This window comes from Lepisosteus oculatus, chromosome 4 (genome assembly GCF_040954835.1).
Source record: "Lepisosteus oculatus isolate fLepOcu1 chromosome 4, fLepOcu1.hap2, whole genome shotgun sequence".
In the NCBI taxonomy this organism is placed as follows: domain Eukaryota; kingdom Metazoa; phylum Chordata; class Actinopteri; order Semionotiformes; family Lepisosteidae; genus Lepisosteus; species Lepisosteus oculatus.
The window spans coordinates 7,023,798-7,048,666 of record NC_090699.1 but is presented as its reverse complement, the minus strand read 5'-3'; the positions used below and the strand labels follow the sequence as shown (position 1 = coordinate 7,048,666).

The following is a 24,869-nucleotide window of genomic DNA, read 5'->3' as shown; positions in this document are numbered from 1 at the left end:
TGCACAGCAGTGGGCTGTGTTGATCGGGGGTCCGCAGCGTCTTCGGCACCAATATGGTGATCCCGGGGGAGCTTGGGCTCACCAGGTTGTCTAAAGAGGGGTGTACCAACCCAGGTCGGAAACGGAGCAGGTGAAAGCCCCCGTGCTGATGCGTGCTGGGACAGCTCCTGTGAGCAGCAGCTGTCGTGCAGCCCGGGCAACAGAGTGGGACGCGGTCTTTTGCCACAACTTTGGAAGGAGGGAATCTTCATCTGTGTCCGGGGTGTTACAGTCAAGTTTGTTGCTTTTGTTTAGTCTCTTTGATTTTCTTTTGTTTGCGTGGGTCGTTAGTTTTTCCTTTGTAGTTTTTTTCTTCTGCTCTGAACCCTTTAATACATTGTCTTTGAATTGTATGACATCAGCCCAAGTGTTGTCAAAGCAAGGATGGACGGGTAAAATGCCTGCCTTCCTGGCGTCTTGCAACACGAGAACGGCGGTGAAGCAGTTCGCTTTGCGTGGGCAGAGCACAAGTGGGAAAGCCTCTCTCTTACGCACGAGTCAGAGCACAAAACGGGCTCGTCCGGGATTTGAACCCGGGACCTCTCGCACCCAAAGCGAGAATCATACCCCTAGACCAACGAGCCATTCGCAGAGGGGGTGCTGGCTGTTTGCCAGAACTCGTTGTAAAAAAAAGGAGAGGGACAGATGTGAACGGTTTTCCAAAGGATGAAAGTCGCCTTCGTTTATTCACATTTGCGACCCATTTCGCACTCTTCAGCGTAATGATATTTCCCCCAAAAGTGGTTTAAATCTCAAAAGGAAGAAGACATCTTAATGTCGTAATGTACAGTACTTGCAATCGTTTCACTGTGGAATTCTGTTTCTTCTCGTGAAAAATCTCCGTGCTCCGCCGACTTCTCTCTAGGACAGCCCGCCGTAACTTTAAGCGAGGAGCCTGAACCAAGTGCTGGAAGAGAGGGTGTCGTGACTTTTTTTGCATTTCAGCTCAAGTGATGTCAAAGCAAAGAAGAACGGATGTAATGCGTGCGTTCTAGAAAGTCTACGAGAGCAATACCGCCAGCTGGTGCTTTTTGGACGAGCTCGACAACAGGACAGGACGAAGCATTTTTCAGCAGTTTTTTTCCGCATTTTTCGGGGCAGCCACCTGCCAGCCTGAGATCCTAGCGTTTCAAACACCGAGCTGTTCCCTGGACTTGGCTCACAGCACACGAAGATGAGAAAAAGAGCGAGGCTGCTTCTCGCCAGGCGTGGTGGCGCACGCCTGTAATCCAAGCTACCGGGAGGCTGAGACCGAGGGACCGCTTGCGCTCGGGAGTTCTGCACAGCAGTGGGCTGTGTTGATCGGGGGTCCGCAGCGTCTTCGGCACCAATATGGTGATCCCGGGGGAGCTTGGGCTCACCAGGTTGTCTAAAGAGGGGTGTACCAACCCAGGTCGGAAACGGAGCAGGTGAAAGCCCCCGCGCTGATGCGTGCTGGGACAGCTCCTGTGAGCAGCAGCTGTCGTGCAGCCCGGGCAACAGAGTGGGACGCGGTCTTTTGCCACAACTTTGGAAGGAGGGAATCTTCATCTGTGTCCGGGGTGTTACAGTCAAGTTTGTTGCTTTTGTTTAGTCTCTTTGATTTTCGTTTGTTTGCGTGGGTCGTTAGTTTTTCCTTTGTAGTTTTTTTCTTCTGCTCTGAACCCTTTAATACATTGTCTTTGAATTGTATGACATCAGCCCAAGTGTTGTCAAAGCAAGGATGGACGGGTAAAATGCCTGCCTTCCTGGCGTCTTGCAACACGAGAACGGCGGTGAAGCAGTTCGCTTTGCGTGGGCAGAGCACAAGTGGGAAAGCCTCTCTCTTACGCACGGGTCAGAGCACAAAACGGGCTCGTCCGGGATTTGAACCCGGGACCTCTCGCACCCTAAGCGAGAATCATACCCCTAGACCAACGAGCCATTCGCAGAGGTGGTGCTGGCTGTTTGCCAGAACTCGTTGTAAAAAAAAAGGAGAGAGGGACAGATGTGAACGGTTTTCCAAAGGATGAAAGTCGCCTTCGTTTATTCACATTTGCGACCCATTTCGCACTCTTCAGCGTAATGATATTTCCCCCAAAAGTGGTTTAAATCTCAAAAGGAAGAACACATCTTAATGTCGTAATGTACAGTACTTGCAATCGTTTCACTGTGGAATTCTGTTTCTTCTCGTGAAAAATCTCCGTGCTCCGCCGACTTCTCTCTAGGACAGCCCGCCGTAACTTTAAGCGAGGGGCCTGAACCAAGTGCTGGAAGAGCGGGTGTCGTGACTTTTTTTGCATTTCAGCTCAAGTGATGTCAAAGCAAAGAAGAACGGATGTAATGCGTGCGTTCTAGAAAGTCTACGAGAGCAATACCACCAGCTGGTGCTTTTTGGACGAGCTCGACAACAGGACAGGACGAAGCATTTTTCAGCAGTTTTTTCCGCATTTTTCGGGGCAGCCACCTGCCAGCCTGAGATCCTAGCGTTTCAAACACCGAGCTGTCCCCTGGACTTGGCTCACAGCACACAAAGATGAGAAAAAGAGCGAGGCTGCTTCTCGCCGGGCGTGGTGGCGCACGCCTGTAATCCCAGCTGCCGGGAGGCTGAGACCGAGGGACCGCTTGCGCTCGGGAGTTCTGCACAGCAGTGGGCTGTGTTGATCGGGGGTCCGCAGCGTCTTCGGCACCAATATGGTGATCCCGGGGGAGCTTGGGCTCACCAGGTTGTCTAAAGAGGGGTGTACCAACCCAGGTCGGAAACGGAGCAGGTGAAAGCCCCCGTGCTGATGCGTGCTGGGACAGCTCCTGTGAGCAGCAGCTGTCGTGCAGCCCGGGCAACAGAGTGGGACGCGGTCTTTTGCCACAACTTTGGAAGGAGGGAATCTTCATCTGTGTCCGGGGTGTTACAGTCAAGTTTGTTGCTTTTGTTTAGTCTCTTTGATTTTCTTTTGTTTGCGTGGGTCGTTAGTTTTTCCTTTGTAGTTTTTTTCTTCTGCTCTGAACCCTTTAATACATTGTCATTGTGAGCGTATGACATCCGCTCAAGTGTTGTCAAAGCAAGGATGGACGGGTAAAATGCCTGCCTTCCTGGCGTCCTGCAACACGAGAACGGCGGTGAAGCAGATCGCTTTGCGTGGGCAGAGCACAAGTGGGAAAGCCTCTCTCTTACGCACGAGTCAGAGCACAAAACGGGCTCGTCCGGGATTTGAACCCGGGACCTCTCGCACCCAAAGCGAGAATCATACCCCTAGACCAACGAGCCATTCGCAAAGGGGGTGCTGGCTGTTTGCCAGAACTCGTTGTAAAAAAAAAGGAGAGGGACAGATGTGAACGGTTTTCCAAAGGATGAAAGTCGCCTTCGTTTATTCACATTTGCGACCCATTTCGCACTCTTCAGCGTAATGATATTTCCCCCAAAAGTGGTTTAAATCTCAAAAGGAAGAAGACATCTTAATGTTGTAATGTACAGTACTTGCAATCGTTTCACTGTGGAATTCTGTTTCTTCTCGTGAAAAATCTCCGTGCTCCGCCGACTTCTCTCTAGGACAGCCCGCCGTAACTTTAAGCGAGGGGCCTGAACCAAGTGCTGGAAGAGCGGGTGTCGTGACTTTTTTTGCATTTCAGCTCAAGTGATGTCAAAGCAAAGAAGAACGGATGTAATGCGTGCGTTCTAGAAAGTCTACGAGAGCAATACCGCCAGCTGGTGCTTTTTGGACGAGCTCGACAACAGGACAGGACGAAGCATTTTTCAGCAGTTTTTTCCGCATTTTTCGGGGCAGCCACCTGCCAGCCTGAGATCCTAGCGTTTCAAACACCGAGCTGTCCCCTGGACTTGGCTCACAGCACACGAAGATGAGAAAAAGAGCGAGGCTGCTTCTCGCCGGGCGTGGTGGCGCACGCCTGTAATCCAAGCTGCCGGGAGGCTGAGACCGAGGGACCGCTTGCGCTCGGGAGTTCTGCACAGCAGTGGGCTGTGTTGATCGGGGGTCCGCAGCGTCTTCGGCACCAATATGGTGATCCCGGGGGAGCTTGGGCTCACCAGGTTGTCTAAAGAGGGGTGTACCAACCCAGGTCGGAAACGGAGCAGGTGAAAGCCCCCGTGCTGATGCGTGCTGGGACAGCTCCTGTGAGCAGCAGCTGTCGTGCAGCCCGGGCAACAGAGTGGGACGCGGTCTTTTGCCACAACTTTGGAAGGAGGGAATCTTCATCTGCGTCCGGGGTGTTACAGTCAAGTTTGTTGCTTTTGTTTAGTCTCTTTGATTTTCTTTTGTTTGCGTGGGTCGTTAGTTTTTCCTTTGTAGTTTTTTTCTTCTGCTCTGAACCCTTTAATACATTGTCATTGTGAGCGTATGACATCCGCTCAAGTGTTGTCAAAGCAAGGATGGACGGGTAAAATGCTTGCCTTCCTGGCGTCCTGCAACACGAGAACGGCGGTGAAGCAGATCGCTTTGCGTGGGCAGAGCACAAGTGGGAAAGCCTCTCTCTTACGCACGAGTCAGAGCACAAAACGGGCTCGTCCGGGATTTGAACCCGGGACCTCTCGCACCCAAAGCGAGAATCATACCCCTAGACCAACGAGCCATTCGCAGAGGGGGTGCTGGCTGTTTGCCAGAACTCGTTGTAAAAAAAAGGAGAGGGACAGATGTGAACGGTTTTCCAAAGGATGAAAGTCGCCTTCGTTTATTCACATTTGCGACCCATTTCGCACTCTTCAGCGTAATGATATTTCCCCCAAAAGTGGTTTAAATCTCAAAAGGAAGAAGACATCTTAATGTCGTAATGTACAGTACTTGCAATCGTTTCACTGTGGAATTCTGTTTCTTCTCGTGAAAAATCTCCGTGCTCCGCCGACTTCTCTCTAGGACAGCCCGCCGTAACTTTAAGCGAGGGGCCTGAACCAAGTGCTGGAAGAGCGGGTGTCGTGACTTTTTTTGCATTTCAGCTCAAGTGATGTCAAAGCAAAGAAGAACGGATGTAATGCGTGCGTTCTAGAAAGTCTACGAGAGCAATACCGCCAGCTGGTGCTTTTTGGACGAGCTCGACAACAGGACAGGACGAAGCATTTTTCAGCAGTTTTTTCCGCATTTTTCGGGGCAGCCACCTGCCAGCCTGAGATCCTAGCGTTTCAAACACCGAGCTGTCCCCTGGACTTGGCTCACAGCACACGAAGATGAGAAAAAGAGTGAGGCTGCTTCTCGCCGGGCGTGGTGGCGCACGCCTGTAATCCAAGCTGCCGGGAGGCTGAGACCGAGGGACCGCTTGCGCTCGGGAGTTCTGCACAGCAGTGGGCTGTGTTGATCGGGGGTCCGCAGCGTCTTCGGCACCAATATGGTGATCCCGGGGGAGCTTGGGCTCACCAGGTTGTCTAAAGAGGGGTGTACCAACCCAGGTCGGAAACGGAGCAGGTGAAAGCCCCCGTGCTGATGCGTGCTGGGACAGCTCCTGTGAGCAGCAGCTGCCGTGCAGCCCGGGCAACAGAGTGGGACGCGGTCTTTTGCCACAACTTTGGAAGGAGGGAATCTTCATCTGCCTCCGGGGTGTTACAGTCAAGTTTGTTGCTTTTGTTTAGTCTCTTTGATTTTCTTTTGTTTGCGTGGGTCGTTAGTTTTTCCTTTGTAGTTTTTTTCTTCTGCTCTGAACCCTTTAATACATTGTCATTGTGAGCGTATGACATCCGCTCAAGTGTTGTCAAAGCAAGGATGGACGGGTAAAATGCCTGCCTTCCTGGCGTCCTGCAACACGAGAACGGCGGTGAAGCAGATCGCTTTGCGTGGGCAGAGCACAAGTGGGAAAGCCTCTCTCTTACGCACGAGTCAGAGCACAAAACGGGCTCGTCCGGGATTTGAACCCGGGACCTCTCGCACCCAAAGCGAGAATCATACCCCTAGACCAACGAGCCATTCGCAGAGGGGGTGCTGGCTGTTTGCCAGAACTCGTTGTAAAAAAAAGGAGAGGGACAGATGTGAACGGTTTTCCAAAGGATGAAAGTCGCCTTCGTTTATTCACATTTGCGACCCATTTCGCACTCTTCAGCGTAATGATATTTCCCCCAAAAGTGGTTTAAATCTCAAAAGGAAGAAGACATCTTAATGTTGTAATGTACAGTACTTGCAATCGTTTCACTGTGGAATTCTGTTTCTTCTCGTGAAAAATCTCCGTGCTCCGCCGACTTCTCTCTAGGACAGCCCGCCGTAACTTTAAGCGAGGGGCCTGAACCAAGTGCTGGAAGAGCGGGTGTCGTGACTTTTTTTGCATTTCAGCTCAAGTGATGTCAAAGCAAAGAAGAACGGATGTAATGCGTGCGTTCTAGAAAGTCTACGAGAGCAATACCGCCAGCTGGTGCTTTTTGGACGAGCTCGACAACAGGACAGGACGAAGCATTTTTCAGCAGTTTTTTCCGCATTTTTCGGGGCAGCCACCTGCCAGCCTGAGATCCTAGCGTTTCAAACACCGAGCTGTTCCCTGGACTTGGCTCACAGCACACGAAGATGAGAAAAAGAGCGAGGCTGCTTCTCGCCAGGCGTGGTGGCGCACGCCTGTAATCCAAGCTGTTGGGAGGCTGAGACCGAGGGACCGCTTGCGCTCGGGAGTTCTGCACAGCAGTGGGCTGTGTTGATCGGGGGTCCGCAGCGTCTTCGGCACCAATATGGTGATCCCGGGGGAGCTTGGGCTCACCAGGTTGTCTAAAGAGGGGTGTACCATCCCAGGTCGGAAACGGAGCAGGTGAAAGCCCCCGTGCTGATGCGTGCTGGGACAGCTCCTGTGAGCAGCAGCTGTCGTGCAGCCCGGGCAACAGAGTGGGACGCGGTCTTTTGCCACAACTTTGGAAGGAGGGAATCTTCATCTGTGTCCGGGGTGTTACAGTCAAGTTTGTTGCTTTTGTTTAGTCTCTTTGATTTTCTTTTGTTTGCGTGGGTCGTTAGTTTTTCCTTTGTAGTTTTTTTCTTCTGCTCTGAACCCTTTAATACATTGTCATTGTGAGCGTATGACATCCGCTCAAGTGTTGTCAAAGCAAGGATGGACGGGTAAAATGCCTGCCTTCCTGGCGTCTTGCAACACGAGAACGGCGGTGAAGCAGTTCGCTTTGCGTGGGAAGAGCACAAGTGGGAAAGCCTCTCTCTTACGCACGAGTCAGAGCAGAAAACGGGCTCGTCCGGGATTTGAACCCGGGACCTCTCGCACCCAAAGCGAGAATCATACCCCTAGACCAACGAGCCACTCCCAGAGGGGGTGCTGGCTGTTTGCCAGTACTCGTTGTAAAAAAAAGGAGAGAGGGACAGATGTGAACGGTTTTCCAAAGGATGAAAGTCGCCTTCATTTATTCACATTTGCGACCCATTTCGCACTCTTCAGTGGTTTAAATCTCAAAAGGAAGAGCTGCTGCACTGACTTGGAAACAATCCACCCTAAAGTGTGTCTGATCAGACCTGGACTGATGGGGAGCTGAATGAGCCGGAGTACAGTCTGCTGGACACTCTCTGGTTAGAGGACAGTGAAGAATACAGAAGTAACAGAACACCAGAACACAGCCTGTCATACTAATGATGTAATGGTTCTATACAGCCCATAGCCAGCACTGGCTGTCTTGTCAGCAGACCCCTCGAACCCTCAACCTCTCAGACTGGCAATTGAAAACAAATGAAATCATAGCTAATAAAATCAAAATGAAAACCGATAACGTCATCAAGTCCTGTAAATTCAAACCAAGTTCAAATATTGGAATGGTACAAGCATGAAAAAAACATTGCCTAAACAAAAATTGTTTGAAATGGTGCATTTTTCACAAAGGCGTTTTGTGTCATTAAGGAGATGTCATGCTTGAAGATAAAATTACTTGTTTTTGATTCTTTCAAGTTGCTTCTCTCTCGCTTTATTTTCAACAGCTCGGTTTCTTAAAATGTTTAAATTTATAACTGATGAAGCACCTGAAGTCATTACATGGTTCTCTTAGACATATCCAGAAGTAACAGATATTTTGAAAATAAGACTTCTTAAACACATAAGGAAAAATAGCACTTTTGCGCCTTTGTGTTTGCAAAATTGGATTCGCAATGATTTCCAGTAGCTTTAAGATTTTGTACACAGCTAGTTTTTGTACAGGCTTGTCGCTGCTTCACTGTGAGTCTCTCGCACAGTAATACACAGCTGTGTCCTCAGTAGTCAGGCTGTTCCCCTGTAAAAACACTGTGCTGCTGGAGGTGTCTCTGGTGATGGTAAACCGTAGTGCTGTAATTCTAAGTTTGAGTTGAGTTGTCATATGAGAAGGATTTCCTGAGCCTGCAGTCTAAGGCTGGGATCTTTCACGGAAGTAGCTCAAGGTTCACAAGAGTCCAGTAAAAAAAAATGGCTGATAAAATGCTTTGCTGATCATGAAATTTTTAAGACAGAATAAAACCTTTTCAAGGTAGAATATGAACAATGATTATCACAAATTGGGGATTCAGAATGGGCAAATTTACTGTTTCTGAGACATGCAGGGAAACAAGCTGCTTGTGCATACTGTACAGCTGTACAGCCCACCTCACTTTGTCTAGAAATTCTCCATGAGCTGCTCTATACTCCCTGCACCAGTGTTTTTAGCACAGGCTTGTCGCTGCCTCACGTCAGTGTGTGGTCGCTCTCTCGCACAGTAATATACAGCTGTGTCCTCAGTCCTCAGTCTGTTCCCCTGTAAAAACACGGTGTTGCTGGAGGTGTCTCTGGTCATGGAGAACCAACTCTTAAGGGATTCTTTGTAAACTGTGAGACTGTTAGCCCAGATCCATTCCATTTTACTTCCAGAAGGCTGACGAACCCAGTGTGTGTGATCGCTGATGATGGAGTATCCAGAGATCTTACAGGACACCGGCACAGAGTCTCCAGGCTTCTTCACTTGAGGATCTGATGAGGTCAGCGTGATGCAGTGAGCATCTGGAAAGTTTAAAGGGCAGAAAAGCCAGCGCTGTACAAGCCCTGGAGAACAGACTTTTTTTTCCTTTCAGGAAGATCAAAACGGCTTGTCGCTGTATGGAAGCGCATTGCTGCTACCAAGGGAAAAAAATCGCCCCTTTGTCTCGAAAATTATCTCGTAATTATGAGATAGCAATGCTTACGTCAGTGTATGTACAACCTGTTATGTTGTGCACTGAATGGATATGGAAACTACCGTGAACCTGTCTGGACCTTTTAGCTTAATGATTGTGTCAATCTCCAGTGCTACAGAATTTGTACAGATTTACTTTCGACTGGGGTTTAGTCATAATGCAATCTTGCAATGAGGACCAGTTCTGTGGGATTTAGAGATCAAAGAAATGATGGTTCCGTTATGAACACTTATACGTGCAATCACTTCCGCTGCTTAAAACTGGAAGTCTGCACGTAGCGATATAGATATTAAAGGAACAAGTTAAAGGTTTATTCCATGCTGAGAAGAGAAGAAAAGAAACACAACGTTTTGGCTTCATGTCCGAAACGTTGTGTTTCTATTTGTTCTCTTTTCAGCATGGAATAAACCTTTAACTTGCTCCTTTGCAGCCTGACGCAGGTACCTACTTGATATAGGTAGTATATGACGATTGTCCTATCGCGTGATCACATAAAGGAAGTGAGAATTACTATAATTCGGTATCTCGTAATTACGAGATAAAGATAAGGGCGAGTTTTTTTTCCCTTGGTGGCAGCAATGCGCTTCCGTATAGTATCGACACGGCTTTCCAAATGATGGTATTCTTGATGTGAAACTGCAGAAACACGTACTGTAAATAGTTGTTTTGGCCTGTTATGGAAACATTGATCGGAATACATTTACGGTGACTTGATTGATAGTAAGACTGTTATTGTTGGTAATAGTAAACGGCAAGCCAACAATGTACAAACTGTGTAACAGGCTGTGTGCCATCCTGGAATTCGTCTTCCTTTTGTTTGGCATTACCCTATCTCTTTACATTCATATCTGTGCACACAAATATTACTTCCTCTCCCTTCAAATTACATGTTTCTCCTGCATTTTGCGGTGTACTTCCACATTCAGATTTACTGTATTTGATTTAAGCACACTGTAGCTTACACGGGGTAATATTATTACATATATAATGCAAGATATTAAAAAGGTAGACAACTGCTGGAGCAGTATTGATCACAGTCTGTCTGTTTTATTGACACAGTACTGACACAGTCTGTCAGGCCTCGGATGTCCTGAGGCCTAGCACCAGGTCGCCCCACATCCGCTACCTGAGGGCATAGGTTTCTATACGGCATTTCCTGAACAGCTGAGCCTGGGCTAACCCCCGTCTCGCCGCTACACATAGGGTCTATTTCGCTCTCCTCCCATTCCATGGTTCGTCCCTTCCGACCCGTGACATGTGGTCAAAGAAGACGAAGTCTCTAGAGTTTCACATCTCGTAAAAAAAACGTACCTATATTTAGTGCATCGTGTTTCAAATGCTCCAACCTACAGGCAGAAAGAGACCTGCGAAACATACTTGACTTCGGTTAACCTGCTGAGGACAGTGGACGAGGGGAATATTTCTGGTACAGCAGAAGCTCACGGGAGTTTTACACACAAACTAAAGAGGCAGTCAAGACAGTGGTAACGATCAGACAAGAAAGTATCAGAAAGACATAAAACGCAGTATGATGGTTCGTTTCTAAAGAACTATTTAACAACAAAAGAGAGACGCCAGAGCAAAATATCTGCTACACAGCAGATATGACCACCTGTTTTTTGAAGAAAAGATGCATTTCTCAAAAGCCATCATCTCGATTAGTAAGTACAATGATTCCATAATATTATTTCAAAGCCTGTTGACTGACAAAATCTACCAGTTCAACATTCAGAGGAAGACCAGATCAACAAGAGGTACAGTACATGCTGCTTAAAGAAATTTGGAATATCATTGCAACAACAATAATATTCTGTCAACATAGTGAGAACAACGAGGAGGAGCAAAGATATTTCTAATTATAGTGCAGTAGAAAATTAAAATTAATCTAATATGACATTGTAGGAATGGAAAGATATTGAATCTAAGCAGACAGCTATACAATATGTCAAGAAAAATGTTATATATTTAATAGAGTATTCATCAATAAAGTAATCACATTTATTAACAAATAACGTTTATTAATAGCTAGAAAAGTACTTGCTTTGCTAGAATGGGTGTGTTGTATTGTAATGCTATATAGCAATGTGTATGTCCTTAAATTCCCAAAAACTAAAAATGAAATTGGTTTGAGCTCTCACTGAACAAAGGTAGGTCAGGGAATCACTTCTGAAATGGCTTAAAACTGCACAATACAGTAGATAAATAAATTCTCAAACTTTTGCAGAGAAAAAAAAATTGTGAGACAAAAAAGATTACCCATTGAATCTAAAAAAATGGAAATAAACAGAGACTATGCAGATAAAACCATAGGAGCTGTGAATCAGATAAGCAAAGACAGAAATCAATGAGCACCCTCGTTGTCAAACAGACAATGTCATCACTAAGCCCTGTGCTGTCCGCGTAAGGTATTGAGGAAGAAATGCATATCAAACTACCGCTAAAGTACTTTTGAGCAGTTGTGTGAATATGACAGGAAATTTGTTCTTAAAGTTGTAATCAAACTCTGTGTTACTTCTAATAGCCTTTAGAAATAGAAGCGACAAACTCATTTTAGAGACGCATGCTAACTCATTTAAACCTTTTAGCATAGGTGCACTCTGGTGCATTGTAATAAACAGATGTTGTAAAGTATATAACATTATAACATAAACATACTTGCTAGCATTCTTTGTCGGCAATAAATGCCAGATAAACTTTGTAGATATCACTCAGAAAGATTTTCTTAGATGTTATTAAAAAACACACTTAAATTGTCTGTTTTTCAACAAAAATAAACATACACCTTATACCTAAACGAATCTTTTTCTGCACATTTTTATCTTGATAAATCGTTGGGGAAAGCAACCCAACTCTTGAGGTCAACAAAAAACACTGAATAGCGGGAAAAGGTTGTTGATTTCAGCTTCGGGATTCATTTAAGCAAATCAAATGAAAATTGTGCCGATGTTCTATAGCTGGTTCAATTCCAACCTGCTGATAGTTTTAAAGCACTGTTTCAGAATACGTAATGTGATTGTAATTGTAATTGTAATGTGATTTTTTTTTGTCAGAGAAATTCAGCCAAAGTATTAAGAAATTAAGATAATTCCCGGAGAGGTGCTTTCAGAAAGTCAAAAGCGCTCGAAAAGTAGAAGTGTCGTTCGCTCAGAGGGAACGCACACGGTTAAATAATCAGTCCGTTTGCTATGAGTCGGTATAAAGCCCGTCATACTGAAAGCAGTGACAGGAGGAGGAAAGTGAAGCAGAGAGTTGTAATTCCTGCTTTACGAAAGTCCAGGTTAGTTTTATTGCATTGAAGCCTCACGTAGTGCAAACCGCGACGAAGAAAAAAAGAACGTTTTTTTGGAAGGTCCTGATAAAGAAACGTAGAGCAAGAGCAAGCAAATCTAAAAAAAAAAACGCTTTTACTGTAGACCGGATAGACCCGTACTAGAACCAGAATATCTGTCGCAAAAAAAGTTTCTCCAATGAGCGAGGTCATCCGGATTCACACTATCAAACCGGGAGCTCCTATAGTCGATTTACTTCTTTGAGAAACGCGACTCGTTGCAGCGAGATCTAACGTTGGTCAAGGCTGTACTGCAGTTTCAGTTACAGTACCATTTCCCCAGTGTCAAACCAGCTACTCCGCCAAAGGCCAGAATAACTCCTTAGAGAAGATCTTTACAGGTTTCTATATAATGTATCCTAGTTTTCTATATTGGTTAAACAGAATATATATGTTTCTACATAGATTCTAAAGAGTCTGTATAGGTTAAATAGGTTTCTTTGTTGGTTATATGGTTTTGTGTATTGGTCAGGCAGAATATGAACGTTTCTAGAGCATTTTAATTTTCAATTCTATAGTTTCTATATTGGTTATATTGGCCAGTTTAGTAGCTACCCCTGTCCTTCCCTTGTATTTGACTGCTCAATCAGTGATATCAACATACGTGCAGAAAATGCTTTGTAAAACAGGCAGGCAGGTACTGTATTGTACCTTCAGACTGTGTGTGTGCAATTCAGAGGGAAAGGGGCAAGATTTCAGTGATTTTCTAAAACAAACCCAAAGAAGAAAAATTAATTCCCCTTCCATATCAGAATTTATTTCAAAATGCAAATACAATTAATGGTGCTTTTTAATACTGACTCATAGCTTCAAAGGATATTTAGAAATAATGCAGTATTATATATGCTCTAGCTGCTGAACTTGCCTGGAGGAACCTAAAAGTATAATCAGTTCTATAGAACCTAAAAGAAAAAGCAAAAAAATGTTATTCTCATGCCTCCATACTCTGAGGAAGGCGAGGGAATATTTATTTTTCTTTACTTTTGTCTTTCAGTTCTTGTCAGCTGTACCACTTGGGTTTTGAGTGTCCGAGGTGAGTGAGTGAGGAAAATGGAGACCGCACCTTAAAATGTACTTAATTCACCGTCGACCTGATTAACTGATCATGACTGCTCTACCTGCGATCCAAAACCTTAACAGGAAATCCGCCTGACGGTCATAGAAACCTTAGCTGCTGAGTTAGACAAGTTGACAAGTATTAAACTGAGTTTTGAAAACATTTTCAAACAACTGGAATTAAAGAAAAATAGCTGACAGTATCTGCACTTGTGCATGTTGTGCATTAGCTTAATCAGTTGGATTTAGAATAAAATAGCATATTCAGTAACAATACTGTAAATTCTGAATGGGTAACAGTGCTTGAATTCACTAATATATAGTTCATTATTATTATTATTATTATTATTATTATTATTATTATTATTATTATTATTATTATTATTGTTATGACAGTTCTATATTTCTCCAATATTTATTGAATAATCATTCATTCTACTTTGTTGTGCACGTGGTTAAGGTGAATTTGTTGCCTTTAGACATAGAGTCTACAGAAACCTAAATTAACAACTACAGCTACTGTATACAGAATAAAGTATGTAAGCGATTTGTGTTTCTTCCTGAATAGATGGTGTGTTTTAATCCATACATCTCATGTCAGCCAATAATAGGGAGCCCAGAGTGAAGTTGAGCCCCCCAGGTGGTGAGATACTTGAAGGGGACACTGTTACCTTGGAATGTGAGGTCAATGGGGATGCCAAGATCTGGAGTTATTTCTGGTTTAAGGACGAAGAACAGGACGAATCTCATAGAAACCAGAGTCAATACAAAATCAGTTCAGCCTCACTGTCTGACAGCGGGGACTACAGATGTTACATTGTGATGACGAGTGACCCTCTAAAACAACATTCCAGCAAACCCTTTACCCTGCAAGTGTTGGGTGAGTAAAATCAACTATTATGACTTGTGGTGATCAAAGATTAGTTTCATTAAAATATTAAATATCAGAAAAACACACTTGCAAATTGTCAAATTGTTTTATTTCAAAGGGGATTGATGCAGACACCCATCATGAAGCCCAGTGCACAGTCCTAAGAGCTATAAGTGAAAATGCTGGGAGTGCCCCTTGCTCTGTTAAGATGGTTGTGTAAATGCTGTTTTTATATTTTGTGTGCTTGTCCTACAGAGCTCTTCACAAAGCCCTCGCTGTCCGTCCAGCCCTAGCAGGCTGTGTGGGAGGGAGACACCATCTCTCTGCACTGTCAGACTCAGCTGCATGAGAGCAGACAGCACACAGCTGTCCAGTATCACTTCTGGAAAGGACCGGAGATTGTGGGCTCTTCAGGGTCGGCTCACATCTACACTATTGTCGCCCAGCTTGTGGACTCTGGGGAGTATAAGTGTGAAGTGAGAGCGAGAGGAGTGAGGAAGACCAGCGATCCTGCTGAGCTACATGTGACAGGTGAACCGATCCCAGATGTGATAATTTAAATATTTCTCCAATATTTATTGAATAATCATTCATTCTACTTTGTTGTGCACGTGGTTAAGGTGAATTTGTTGCCTTTAGACATAGAGTCTACAGAAACCTAAATTAACAACTACAGCTGCTGTATACAGAATAAAGTATGTAAGCGGTTTGTGTTTCTTCCTGAATAGATGGTGTGTTTTAATCCATACATCTCATTTCAGCCAATAATAGGGAGCCCAGAGTGAAGTTGAGCCCCCCAGGTGGTGAGATACTTGAAGGGGACACTGTTACCTTGGAATGTGAGGTCAATGGGGATGCCAAGATCTGGAGTTATTTCTGGTTTAAGGACGAAGAACAGGACGAATCTCATAGAAACCAGAGTCAATACAGAATCAGTTCCGCCTCACTGTCTGACAGCGGGGACTACAGATGTTACATTGTGATGACGAGTGACCCTCTAAAACAACATTCCAGCAAACCCTTTACCCTGCAAGTGTTGGGTGAGTAAAATCAACTATTATGACTTGTGGTGATCAAAGATTAGTTTCATTAAAATATTAAATATCAGAAAAACACACTTGCAAATTGTCAAATTGTTTTATTTCAAAGGGGATTGATGCAGACACCCATCATGAAGCCCAGTGCACAGTGCTAAGAGCTATAAGTGAAAATGCTGGGAGTGCCCCTTGCTCTGTTACGATGGTTGTGTAAATGCTGTTTTTATATTTTGTGTGCTTGTCCTACAGAGCTCTTCACAAAGCCCTCGCTGTCCGTCCAGCCCTGGCAGGCTGTGTGGGAGGGAGAGACCATCTCTCTGCACTGTCAGACTCAGCTGCATGAGAGCAGACAGCACACAGCTGTCCAGTATCACTTCTGGAAAGGACCGGAGATTGTGGGCTCTTCAGGGTCAGCTCACATCTACACTATTGTCGCTCAGCTTGTGGACTCTGGGGAGTATAAGTGTGAGGTGAGAGTGAGAGGAGTGAGGAAGACCAGCGATCCTGCTGAGCTACATGTGACAGGTGAACCGATCCCAGATGTGATAATTTAAATATTTCTCCAATATTTATTGAATAATCATTCATTCTACTTTCTCAACTCAACTCTTAACTTTCTCTCTCAACTCTAAACTCTACCAGTTTCTCACTACAGAGAAGGACAAAAAACTCAGTCATCTTCTACAGAAGAAAACCATCAACACCCCGGACACCCTCACCAACCCTAACCTTGTTGTCACCATACCTTCTGACCTTTCCCTTTCACAGGATGAGCGATCCCTCCTCAGCAAAGGGCTCAGTTTTGTACCAGTTCCCAGGAAGCTGGACATCCCCCAGACCAATGTTGACCTTAACCGCTTTTACCGCAGGATCCGTCTCAGAGCACATTTTGCCGACAATTCCTCTTCACAGGCAGCTGATAACAACCCGGTTATTGATGTCATTAACAACATTAATCCCAAACAGAGCTGTTGGACTCCCTCCTCTGGCCGTTTTCCACCAGTTGATTATTTCATCAACCAATGCACTAATCAAGCTCCCAAGGCACTCTCTATACCCAGTAAACATAGGTCTAACCTCACCCAAGGAGAAAATCAGGCGCTCCAGTCTCTCCGCAACAGGGATGATATCGTCATCAAACCAGCGGACAAAGGAGGTGCTGTTGTGGTGTGGCGTAAAGATCTATATATCTTTGAAGCCTCTAGACAACTAACTGACACTTCTGCCTACCTCCCTCTCCAACAGGACCCTACCACTGACCACCAAAAGGAAGTGGTATCCACCATTTCCCTTCTTATCAGCAGCAACGAGCTCCCCCAGGAGGCGAACCGGCTCATCATGGAACACCCACAGGTATCTCAATTTTACCTCCTCCCCAAAATCCACAAACCGGACACCCCTGGACGCCCCATCGTATCAGCATGTAACTGTCCAACTACTTACATCTCGGCCTTTCTCGACAGCCTCATGAGACCGCTGGTTGAAGATCTTCCCTCATACATCAAAGACACCAACCACGCGCTCCAACTTTTCAATGATTTCCAATTTCAGGGTACCGAATGCCACATTTTTACCATGGACATCACATCTCTGTACACTGTCATTCCCCATAATGACGGCCTTACAGCCCTCAAGCACACGCTGGACAAACGCACAGTGCTTGATCCACCCACCCACACCCTGGTACGCCTTGCAGAATTGGTCCTCACACTGAGCGCATTCTCTTTCAATAATCTTTTTTATCAACAGGTCAGTGGAGTTGCCATGGGCACCAGAATGGGACCCAGCTATGCCAACATTTTTGTCGGCTGGGTAGAAGAACGCTTCTTCGCTTCCTACACTGGCTATGTCCCTGACCTCTACAAACGATATATTGATGACTGCGTCGGTGCCGCCACATGCTCCAACGATCAGCTTGAATTCTTCCTGCACCATTTCACCAACTTCCACCCGTCCCTCAAATATACGGTTAACATATCTTCCACCACTCTTCCGTTTCTAGACATCCACTTGTCTATCAACTACCCCCGACTGTCCACTTCAGTTTATTACAAACCCACGGATTCACACAGCTACCTCCTGTACAGCTCATTTCACCCCAACCACACTAAAAACTCTCTTCCTTTTTCACAGTTCCTTAGGTTACGACGATTATGCAGCGACGACATCGACTTCGAAAACCAAGCCCTCGAAATGTACTCATTTTTCATCAACAGAGGATACCCCAGCAGTGTGATTGACAGGGCCCTTGCCCGAGCCAAAAACACCCCCCGGACCATCAACCCGATCAGGAACTCCCGCCGTAACAACCGCATTCCTTTGGTGCTTCATTACCACCCTAACACACTTCCTATCCCCAGGACCATTAACCAGAATTTTTCCATCCTACAGGATGATCCCTCCATTGGGGCCCTCTTTTCTGATCGCCCTATCATCTCATATCGCCGACCACCTAATCTGCGTAACCTCCTTGTTCACAGCTCCCTTGACCGCCCTCAGCAACCATCCACACCAGGCACTTTCCCTTGCAAAAGAGCTCGCTGTATCACCTGCAAGTACACAGCCACCACCACACTCATTCAAGGCCCCTCAGGACAATTCCGGATCACCCAGACAGCATCTTGTACCTCCAGCAACCTTATTTACTGTATCTCTTGCAGTAAATGCCCAGCCATCTACATTGGGGAAACAGGAAGGAGACTCGGAGACCGCTTCAGAGAACACGTCAGGGCTGTGAAGATTAAAGATCTCTCCAAACCCATTGTTTCTCATTTCACCTCTGACGGCCACGACCACTCTAATCTCTCCGTCTGTGTTCTCAAAGACGGTTTTCCGAACTCATACATCAGAAAGACCACCGAAACTAAAATTATTCTGCAGCTAGGATCACACATTCTCCCTTCCCTTAACGACAGATTACTGTTCTTTTAAATTTTCTCCATTCATTGGAAGTTTCATTTCACACCTCTCTGCACCCATTCTGACTTCACACCTCTTGATTGGCCTCTCTTTCTGTCCCCTGCTCCCGCCTCTCACTCCTCCTCCCTCTCAACCTTTGTTCTCCCGCTACTTTACCTTTGCCTACTGCCCTGTCTCTCTCACACCTGAAGAAGGCTCCACGGCCGAAACGTTGTGTTCTCTTTCTTCTTTTTTTCAGCATGTAATAAACCTATTACTTGTTCCTTTGCAGCCTACGCATGCTGACGCAGCTACCCACCTGAACCATTTATTCTACTTTGTTGTGCACGTGGTTAAGGTGAATTTGTTGCCTTTAGACATAGAGTCTACAGAAACCTAAATTAACAACTACAGCTACTGTATACAGAATAAAGTATGTAAGCGATTTGTGTTTCTTCCTGAATAGATGGTGTGTTTTAATCCATACATCTCATGTCAGCCAATAATAGGGAGCCCAGAGTGAAGTCGAGCCCCCCAGGTGGTGAGATACTTGAAGGGGACACTGTTACCTTGGAATGTGAGGTCAATGGGGATGCCAAGATCTGGAGTTATTTCTGGTTTAAGGACGAAGAACAGGACGAATCTCATAGAAACCAGAGTCAATACAGAATCAGTTCAGTCTCACTGTCTGACAGCGGGGACTACGGATGTTACATTGTGATGACGAGTGACCCTCTAAAACAACATTCCAGCAAACCCTTTACCCTGCAAGTGTTGGGTGAGTAAAATCAATTATTATGACTTGTGGTGATCAAAGATTAGTTTCATTAAAATATTAAATATCAGAATAACACACTTGCAAATTGTCAAATTGTTTTATTTCAAAGGGGATTGATGCAGACACCCATCATGAAGCCCAGTGCACAGTGCTAAGAGCTATAAGTGAAAATGCTGGGGGTGCCCCTTGCTCTGTTACGATGGTTGTGTAAATGCTGTTTTTATATTTTGCGTGCTTGTCCTACAGAGCTCTTCACAAAGCCCTCACTGTCCGTCCAGCCCTGGCAGGCTGTGTGGGAGGGAGACACCATCTCTCTGCACTGTCAGACTCAGCTGCATGAGAGCAGACAGCACACAGCTGTCCAGTATCACTTCTGGAAAGGACCGGAGATTGTGGAATCTTCAGGGTCGGCTCACATCTACACTATTGCCGCCCAGCTTGTGGACTCTGGGGAGTATAAGTGTGAAGTGAGAGCGAGAGGAGTGAGGAAGACCAGTGATCCTGCTGAGCTACATGTGACAGGTGAACCGATCCCAGATGTGATGCACATGTGAAACTGACAATGTTCTGGGTTTGATTATTATAGTCTGGTGGAAATTTGCTAACTGTTGATGTGATTGTTTTGCCTTTAAATTATTAATTAATCTTTGTATTACTGTTTCCTAATACTGTGCAGACATTCGTGATAAACACATGGTGTGGGTTGTGCATGATTCACTGATAATAATAATAATAATAATTTCTTACACTTATATCTGGACACTCCACTCCCCTCCACCACCACCAAGGTGCAGCACCCACCTGGATGGTGCAACGGCAGCCATAATATGCCAGAACACTCACCCCACACCAGCTGTGGAGAGCAGAGTAATGTAGCCAGTTCAGAGAAAGGGAATTATTAGGAGGCCAAGATGGGCAAGGGCCAATGGGAAATTTGTCCATGATGCCAGGGTTACACCCCTACTCTTTTCAAGAAACACCCTGTGATTTTTAATGGCCACTGAGAGTCAGGACCTCGGTTTTACATCTCATCCAAAGGACAGAACCTGTTCACAGTATAGCATCCCTGTTACTATACTGGGGCATTAGGACCCACACAGACCACAGGGTGAGCACCCCCTACTGGCCCCACTAACACCTCTTCCAGCAGCAACCTTACTTTTTCCCAGGAGGTCTCCCATCCAGGTACTCACCAGGCTCACACCTGCTTAGCTTCAGGGAGGCTGCCAGTCGTGAGTTGCAGGGTGATATGGCTGAAAGCAGATGCAGAAATGTAGCATTAATGTGAATTGATCCCAAACAAAAATTACAGCATGTGAAATCATCATTGTATATGTGCATATAGCAAGGATAAAATAAAAAGAAAAACTCAAACAATAATAATTATAGAATAAGCAGTCTGCTGGCCAAAAGTTTTTCTTTTTTCATCAAATACGTTTCTGGCCATTTTTCACCTGAGTGTTTTAAAAGTGCTCGGCTGTTGAACTCTGTGCTGCAAGATGCAAATAGCTGACTTTTTTCTGTGATTCTGACAAATTCCTAAAACTCCAGATTGTATTGTACAGACTATGGGACTTTATTTCTGTGACAAGGTCATTTTGTGAGGATGATAACACTGTACTGAACACTGTTGTTTAAGGGGGCAGGCCGAGAGCAGGGTTAAGCGTGCAGTCAAAATGGAGGGAGGTTTGTGCTGGAGAGAGAGTGACTCTACACTGTCAGGTTGAGGGAAAGCCTGACAGCTGGAGGTTTTTCTGGTACAGAACAAACAGACCCTGTGAGCCAGACAGAGAGAAATGAGCCAACCGGCTCCATTCTCACCTTCTCTCCAGCTGCTGTGTCTCAAACTGGCCAGTACAGGTGCAGGGCAGCGAGAGGACAAGTGGAGTATTACTCAGAGTACAGTGACATCATCCAGATTCGAGTTTCCAGTGAGTGTTACAACTTTATTTCTGAGAGATAACTCAAACTGCATGATCTCCAAATTGTGGATGAAAAATCAGGATCAGGAAAAACTGTTACATTTTCTCATTGTAACATATCACTGTTGCATTTCTTTTTTATTTTCAAACTGAAATGCATTGATGATGCAGTGGTGCTCTGATCACAGATTTTTGCAGCCTATCTCCATTCATCAGCCTGAGACGCAACACGCTTGCTTTTCACATTCTTATTTTTTCAATTATACCACATAAGTGGCTTCAAACAGTTTACTTTAAAACTGTTGTTTACTTGGTTCTTTAGTTCCTGATGCAGAACTGAAGTAAAACCCAAAGTGTCTCAGACTTCCTGTCAGTGTGAGTGTTAAAAGACTGCAAGGAGCGCAGTGTTCAGGCTGCAAAAACTTGTGTCAAACTATCCTCTGCAATTCCGCCAGCCCTTCATTCCACTGTGATGACCAGAATAACGAAGGAACAGTTTTTTCTCCCTTTCATGAGGATTGAATAAATTATAATTTGTTTCCAGGTTTATTTAGGGTTCAGGTGACAGAACTCCTGTTTCTCAAGAAGGAATACATCATGGAATCTAATGGTTAACACTGACAATAATATCCTATAGCCGCATAAAATCATGCTGGGAGCTGTGGGGTAAGACTATGGAGGAATCTTGTGACATAGCATTCCAAAAAAAAGAGATTGACAACAAATTCTTCTCAAGACAGTTTTAATTTTTTTTTAAAACAAATGACAATCTGATTTTTCTCGACACATCTTCTGTAGGTCCCTGGCTAGATTTAAGAATCCTTGGTGCAGGGCCTCACACAGACAATCAGAACAGGTCAATGTGGGTGTGGAATCCTTGGTGCAGGGACTCACACAGATGATCAGGGCAGATCAACTTGGATGTTTAGAACCAGAAAATGGTTCAGCTCATGAGCTTTCAGACCATAAGAAGGCTTACCATCCAAAACATCAAAATATTGCATTTCTCCAATCTAGTTTTCAGCAGGGAATCAGCCTTTTCTTTATCCCACTTGGTAGTTATTATTATTATTATCTCTCTGTTTACTTGCAGTGTCTTGGTGGGCAGTGGCCAGGTTAGCAGGCGGAGGATCACTGTGTCTGATCTCCCTCTGTGCCGTTCTGATGCTCCACTGCAGAGCACAGACCTCGGGTGAGACCGGATCCCTGCAGCCTGTCCAGACCAACCAACCAACCTGCTGACAAGCGTCAAGCATGTGATCAGCTAACGATTGCTTGTCTCAGCATCAGTTGGTGCATTTTAACTACTGGCCGGCAATCCCAGATCTTTGTATAAGTCATTACAATGCTATGAGAAGTCTGTTGTCATTGGGTGCTGCGGATTATTTCATTCCTGTTCGGCTCCTCCTTCGCGAGCTGGCATTGCTTTTCCATCCCTGCCCTGCACTGCACTGCCCTATACTGATGGACCCCCTGCCAGCAGAGCTCTCCCTTCCTTCCTCCCATTCCCAGTCTGCCTACTGCATATGTCCCTTGTTTTCTGTCTGTTCCTGTTTCCCTGCCTGCCTGGACTTTTCCTGTGGCTTGCCTGCGTCCTGAACTCCAGTCCTGCCCTGACCTCTGTCCTCCAACCTCTGACTTTCCACAGCTGGGCGGCTCTTTGGCTGTGGGTTTAGTGCAGCGGCTGCCCACTGTCAGCTCTGCTGGTCCTACCAGTCCTTCACTCCAACCCTGTGTCCTTCACTCCAGCCCTGTGTCCTGATCTCCAGCCCTGTGTCCTAATCTCCAGCCCTGTGTCTTCTTTTTAGTTGGAAATTTTCTTTTTGTTTGATTTTGTTGCTGAAAAGAACTGTGAAATACTACTTTTCAAGGTGCTATATAACATATTTTTTAAGTACAAGTATTAGTAATAGTTGTTCAGGTGCGTAGATGCGTGAGCATGCGTAGTCTGCAAAGGAACAAGTAATAGGATTATTCCATGCTGAAAAGAAGAGAGAAAACACAAACCTATTACTTGTTGCTTAGTAGTAGTATTCACCCAGTTAAAGAAACCTTGCTTTAAATCTGAAAAGACTACTGTAAGATATGAGGCTGATCTGTCTCACCTAACTATGGTACAGATAAGGGAAAAGTATGAAAGAATCTCTAATTTCAATGAAACAATATTTTCTAATCATTGTAAAAGTACTGTTTACTGAATTTTGTTGTTCAGGCTGTTTTTTCTTTTCTTAGTTGTGAGTTGTACCATCTCATAGGATGGTATGGTGGGATTTACGAAACAATTCTGGACAAAGGTAACAGATTTCTACACCAAGATTAAACCTATCCAGCAAATTCCTTATTAGAATCCAGAAAAGGTCATTTTTCCCAATACTATTCAGATCTAAAACTAGTTTCAGTTCATGATTGACCACTGTTGGGATCTATCTTTTAAGGGATTTGCACAAATCTGCATCAGAACGGATACATATTTTTTTCATAAACTCTTAAAATCTTCATTTGCAAAATAAAAGTGGTATTATTTACTCATTGTTAAGCCTCAATGCTCCTCTCTTGCTCTTGTGTTATTGTACTTTATGGCTAAAACCCCTTTTTTAAATTTATGCTAGAAATATTACCTCCTAGTGAAGGTTTCACATATGATATTATTTGTGTTCCTGATGCTGTTCACTGGTGGGAGACAGATGTCACATCAGAGACAGCTCACAACAGAAAGTGCTTTCTGCTGTCAGAGTTCAAGTTTCACTTCTCTCACTGTCACACTTGAGGAAAGTAAGGCGCAGATGTTTCTAACCCTGTTCTTTTGTGAACGCCCTTCCACAGTGTCTTAATTAATTCAAACTGCATCGCTACATTGATATCCAAAGCAAGTTCATATCTGTCTTAAAAATGAAAAATTCAAACCATTGATCAAAAACCTCTATGAGCAGCTGTGACATTTCTGTGCTGGTTGTGATTTTATTTAAATTTTCTTTTTAAATTCCTCACTGAGTGGCATTAAAATACAAGAAAATGAGCAAGAGAACCAATCTGAGGCATGTTTAATGCCTCTCACATGTTTGCTGATGCTGGGTAATTATCATGTGGTATTCTTCTTGCACTGTGTGCTTTTCAGTACTGTGCTACTGAACTGGCAGATTTAATTTCAGTATCTTGTTACAGCAGCTTGTCATCAGTAACTGTTTTTCTCTTGAGGGTTTTTGTCAGGGCTCAGGCTTCACTTCTCTCACTGTGGCTCTCGAGCACAGTAATACACAGCAGTGTCTTCAGTCTTCAGGCTGCTCATCTGTAAGTACAGCTGATTCTTGGAATTGTCTCTGGAGATGGTGAATCTTCCCTGGAATGGAGAACCATAGTATATGTACCCGCTGTTATAGTTAATGTAGGCCACCCACTCCATCCCCTTCCCAGGAGCCTGTCTGACCCAGCCCATAGCATAGTCAGCAAATGTGTATCCTGAGCCTGTACAGATCAGTCTGTGAGATCCTCCAGGCTGCACAACTGCAGGTTCAGACTCAGTCAAGACCTGGGACTGAACACCTGTGAAGAAAAAAAAACAAAAAAACAATTTGTGACCTTTTTTTGAAGTTGCATCATTTGGTTCAAAGCTGTTAATAAAGTAGTAAGAATGATCACCTGTGAAGCACAGAGTTGCTACAATCAGCGCTGTTAAGAGCCTCATTGTTGATTGTTCAGGCTGAAAGGTACAGAAGAGAAGCTGACTGGCTGCTGTTCAGTCTCTCAGCTGTGTCATTAATAAGGGGCTGTGAGTTTGCATAGGAGCCTCCTGCAGGGGTGGAGCAGAGCTGCACAGCCTTTAAATTCACTGACACAGGACGCTGGAGGCAATTTAATTTTCAGCTAATTCATTCATGTAGTATCTGTCTTGGCTGCCG

At 44.9% G+C, this 24,869-nt stretch overlaps 1 protein-coding gene and 6 non-coding genes across 7 annotated transcripts; 1 reads left to right on the top strand and 6 right to left on the bottom strand.

Annotated features, from left to right (window-relative positions):
- Window positions 1–551: 551 nt before the first annotated feature.
- Window positions 552–623, bottom strand: trnap-ugg (transfer RNA proline (anticodon UGG)). The gene has a single exon. It is a non-coding gene; the product is annotated as a tRNA-Pro (tRNA).
- Window positions 624–1,869: 1,246 nt separating this feature from the next.
- On the bottom strand, window positions 1,870–1,941 carry trnap-agg (transfer RNA proline (anticodon AGG)). Its single transcript has one exon. It is a non-coding gene; the product is annotated as a tRNA-Pro (tRNA).
- A 1,249-nt stretch (window positions 1,942–3,190) lies between these two features.
- Window positions 3,191–3,262, bottom strand: trnap-ugg (transfer RNA proline (anticodon UGG)). The gene has a single exon. It is a non-coding gene; the product is annotated as a tRNA-Pro (tRNA).
- A 1,247-nt stretch (window positions 3,263–4,509) lies between these two features.
- On the bottom strand, window positions 4,510–4,581 carry trnap-ugg (transfer RNA proline (anticodon UGG)). The gene has a single exon. It is a non-coding gene; the product is annotated as a tRNA-Pro (tRNA).
- Window positions 4,582–5,827: 1,246 nt separating this feature from the next.
- trnap-ugg (transfer RNA proline (anticodon UGG)) lies at window positions 5,828–5,899 on the bottom strand. Its single transcript has one exon. It is a non-coding gene; the product is annotated as a tRNA-Pro (tRNA).
- A 1,246-nt stretch (window positions 5,900–7,145) lies between these two features.
- On the bottom strand, window positions 7,146–7,217 carry trnap-ugg (transfer RNA proline (anticodon UGG)). Its single transcript has one exon. It is a non-coding gene; the product is annotated as a tRNA-Pro (tRNA).
- Window positions 7,218–14,634: 7,417 nt separating this feature from the next.
- Window positions 14,635–23,504, top strand: LOC138238295 (high affinity immunoglobulin gamma Fc receptor I-like). Its single transcript, XM_069188480.1, has 6 exons — window positions 14,635–14,869; window positions 15,100–15,378; window positions 15,625–15,900; window positions 18,773–19,051; window positions 19,298–19,573; window positions 22,067–23,504. The coding sequence occupies exons 2-6, from the start codon at window positions 15,321–15,323 to the stop codon at window positions 22,213–22,215; spliced, it is 1,038 nt and encodes a 345-aa protein (XP_069044581.1). The 5' UTR covers window positions 14,635–14,869; window positions 15,100–15,320; the 3' UTR covers window positions 22,216–23,504.
- The last annotated feature ends 1,365 nt before the right edge of the window (window positions 23,505–24,869 follow it).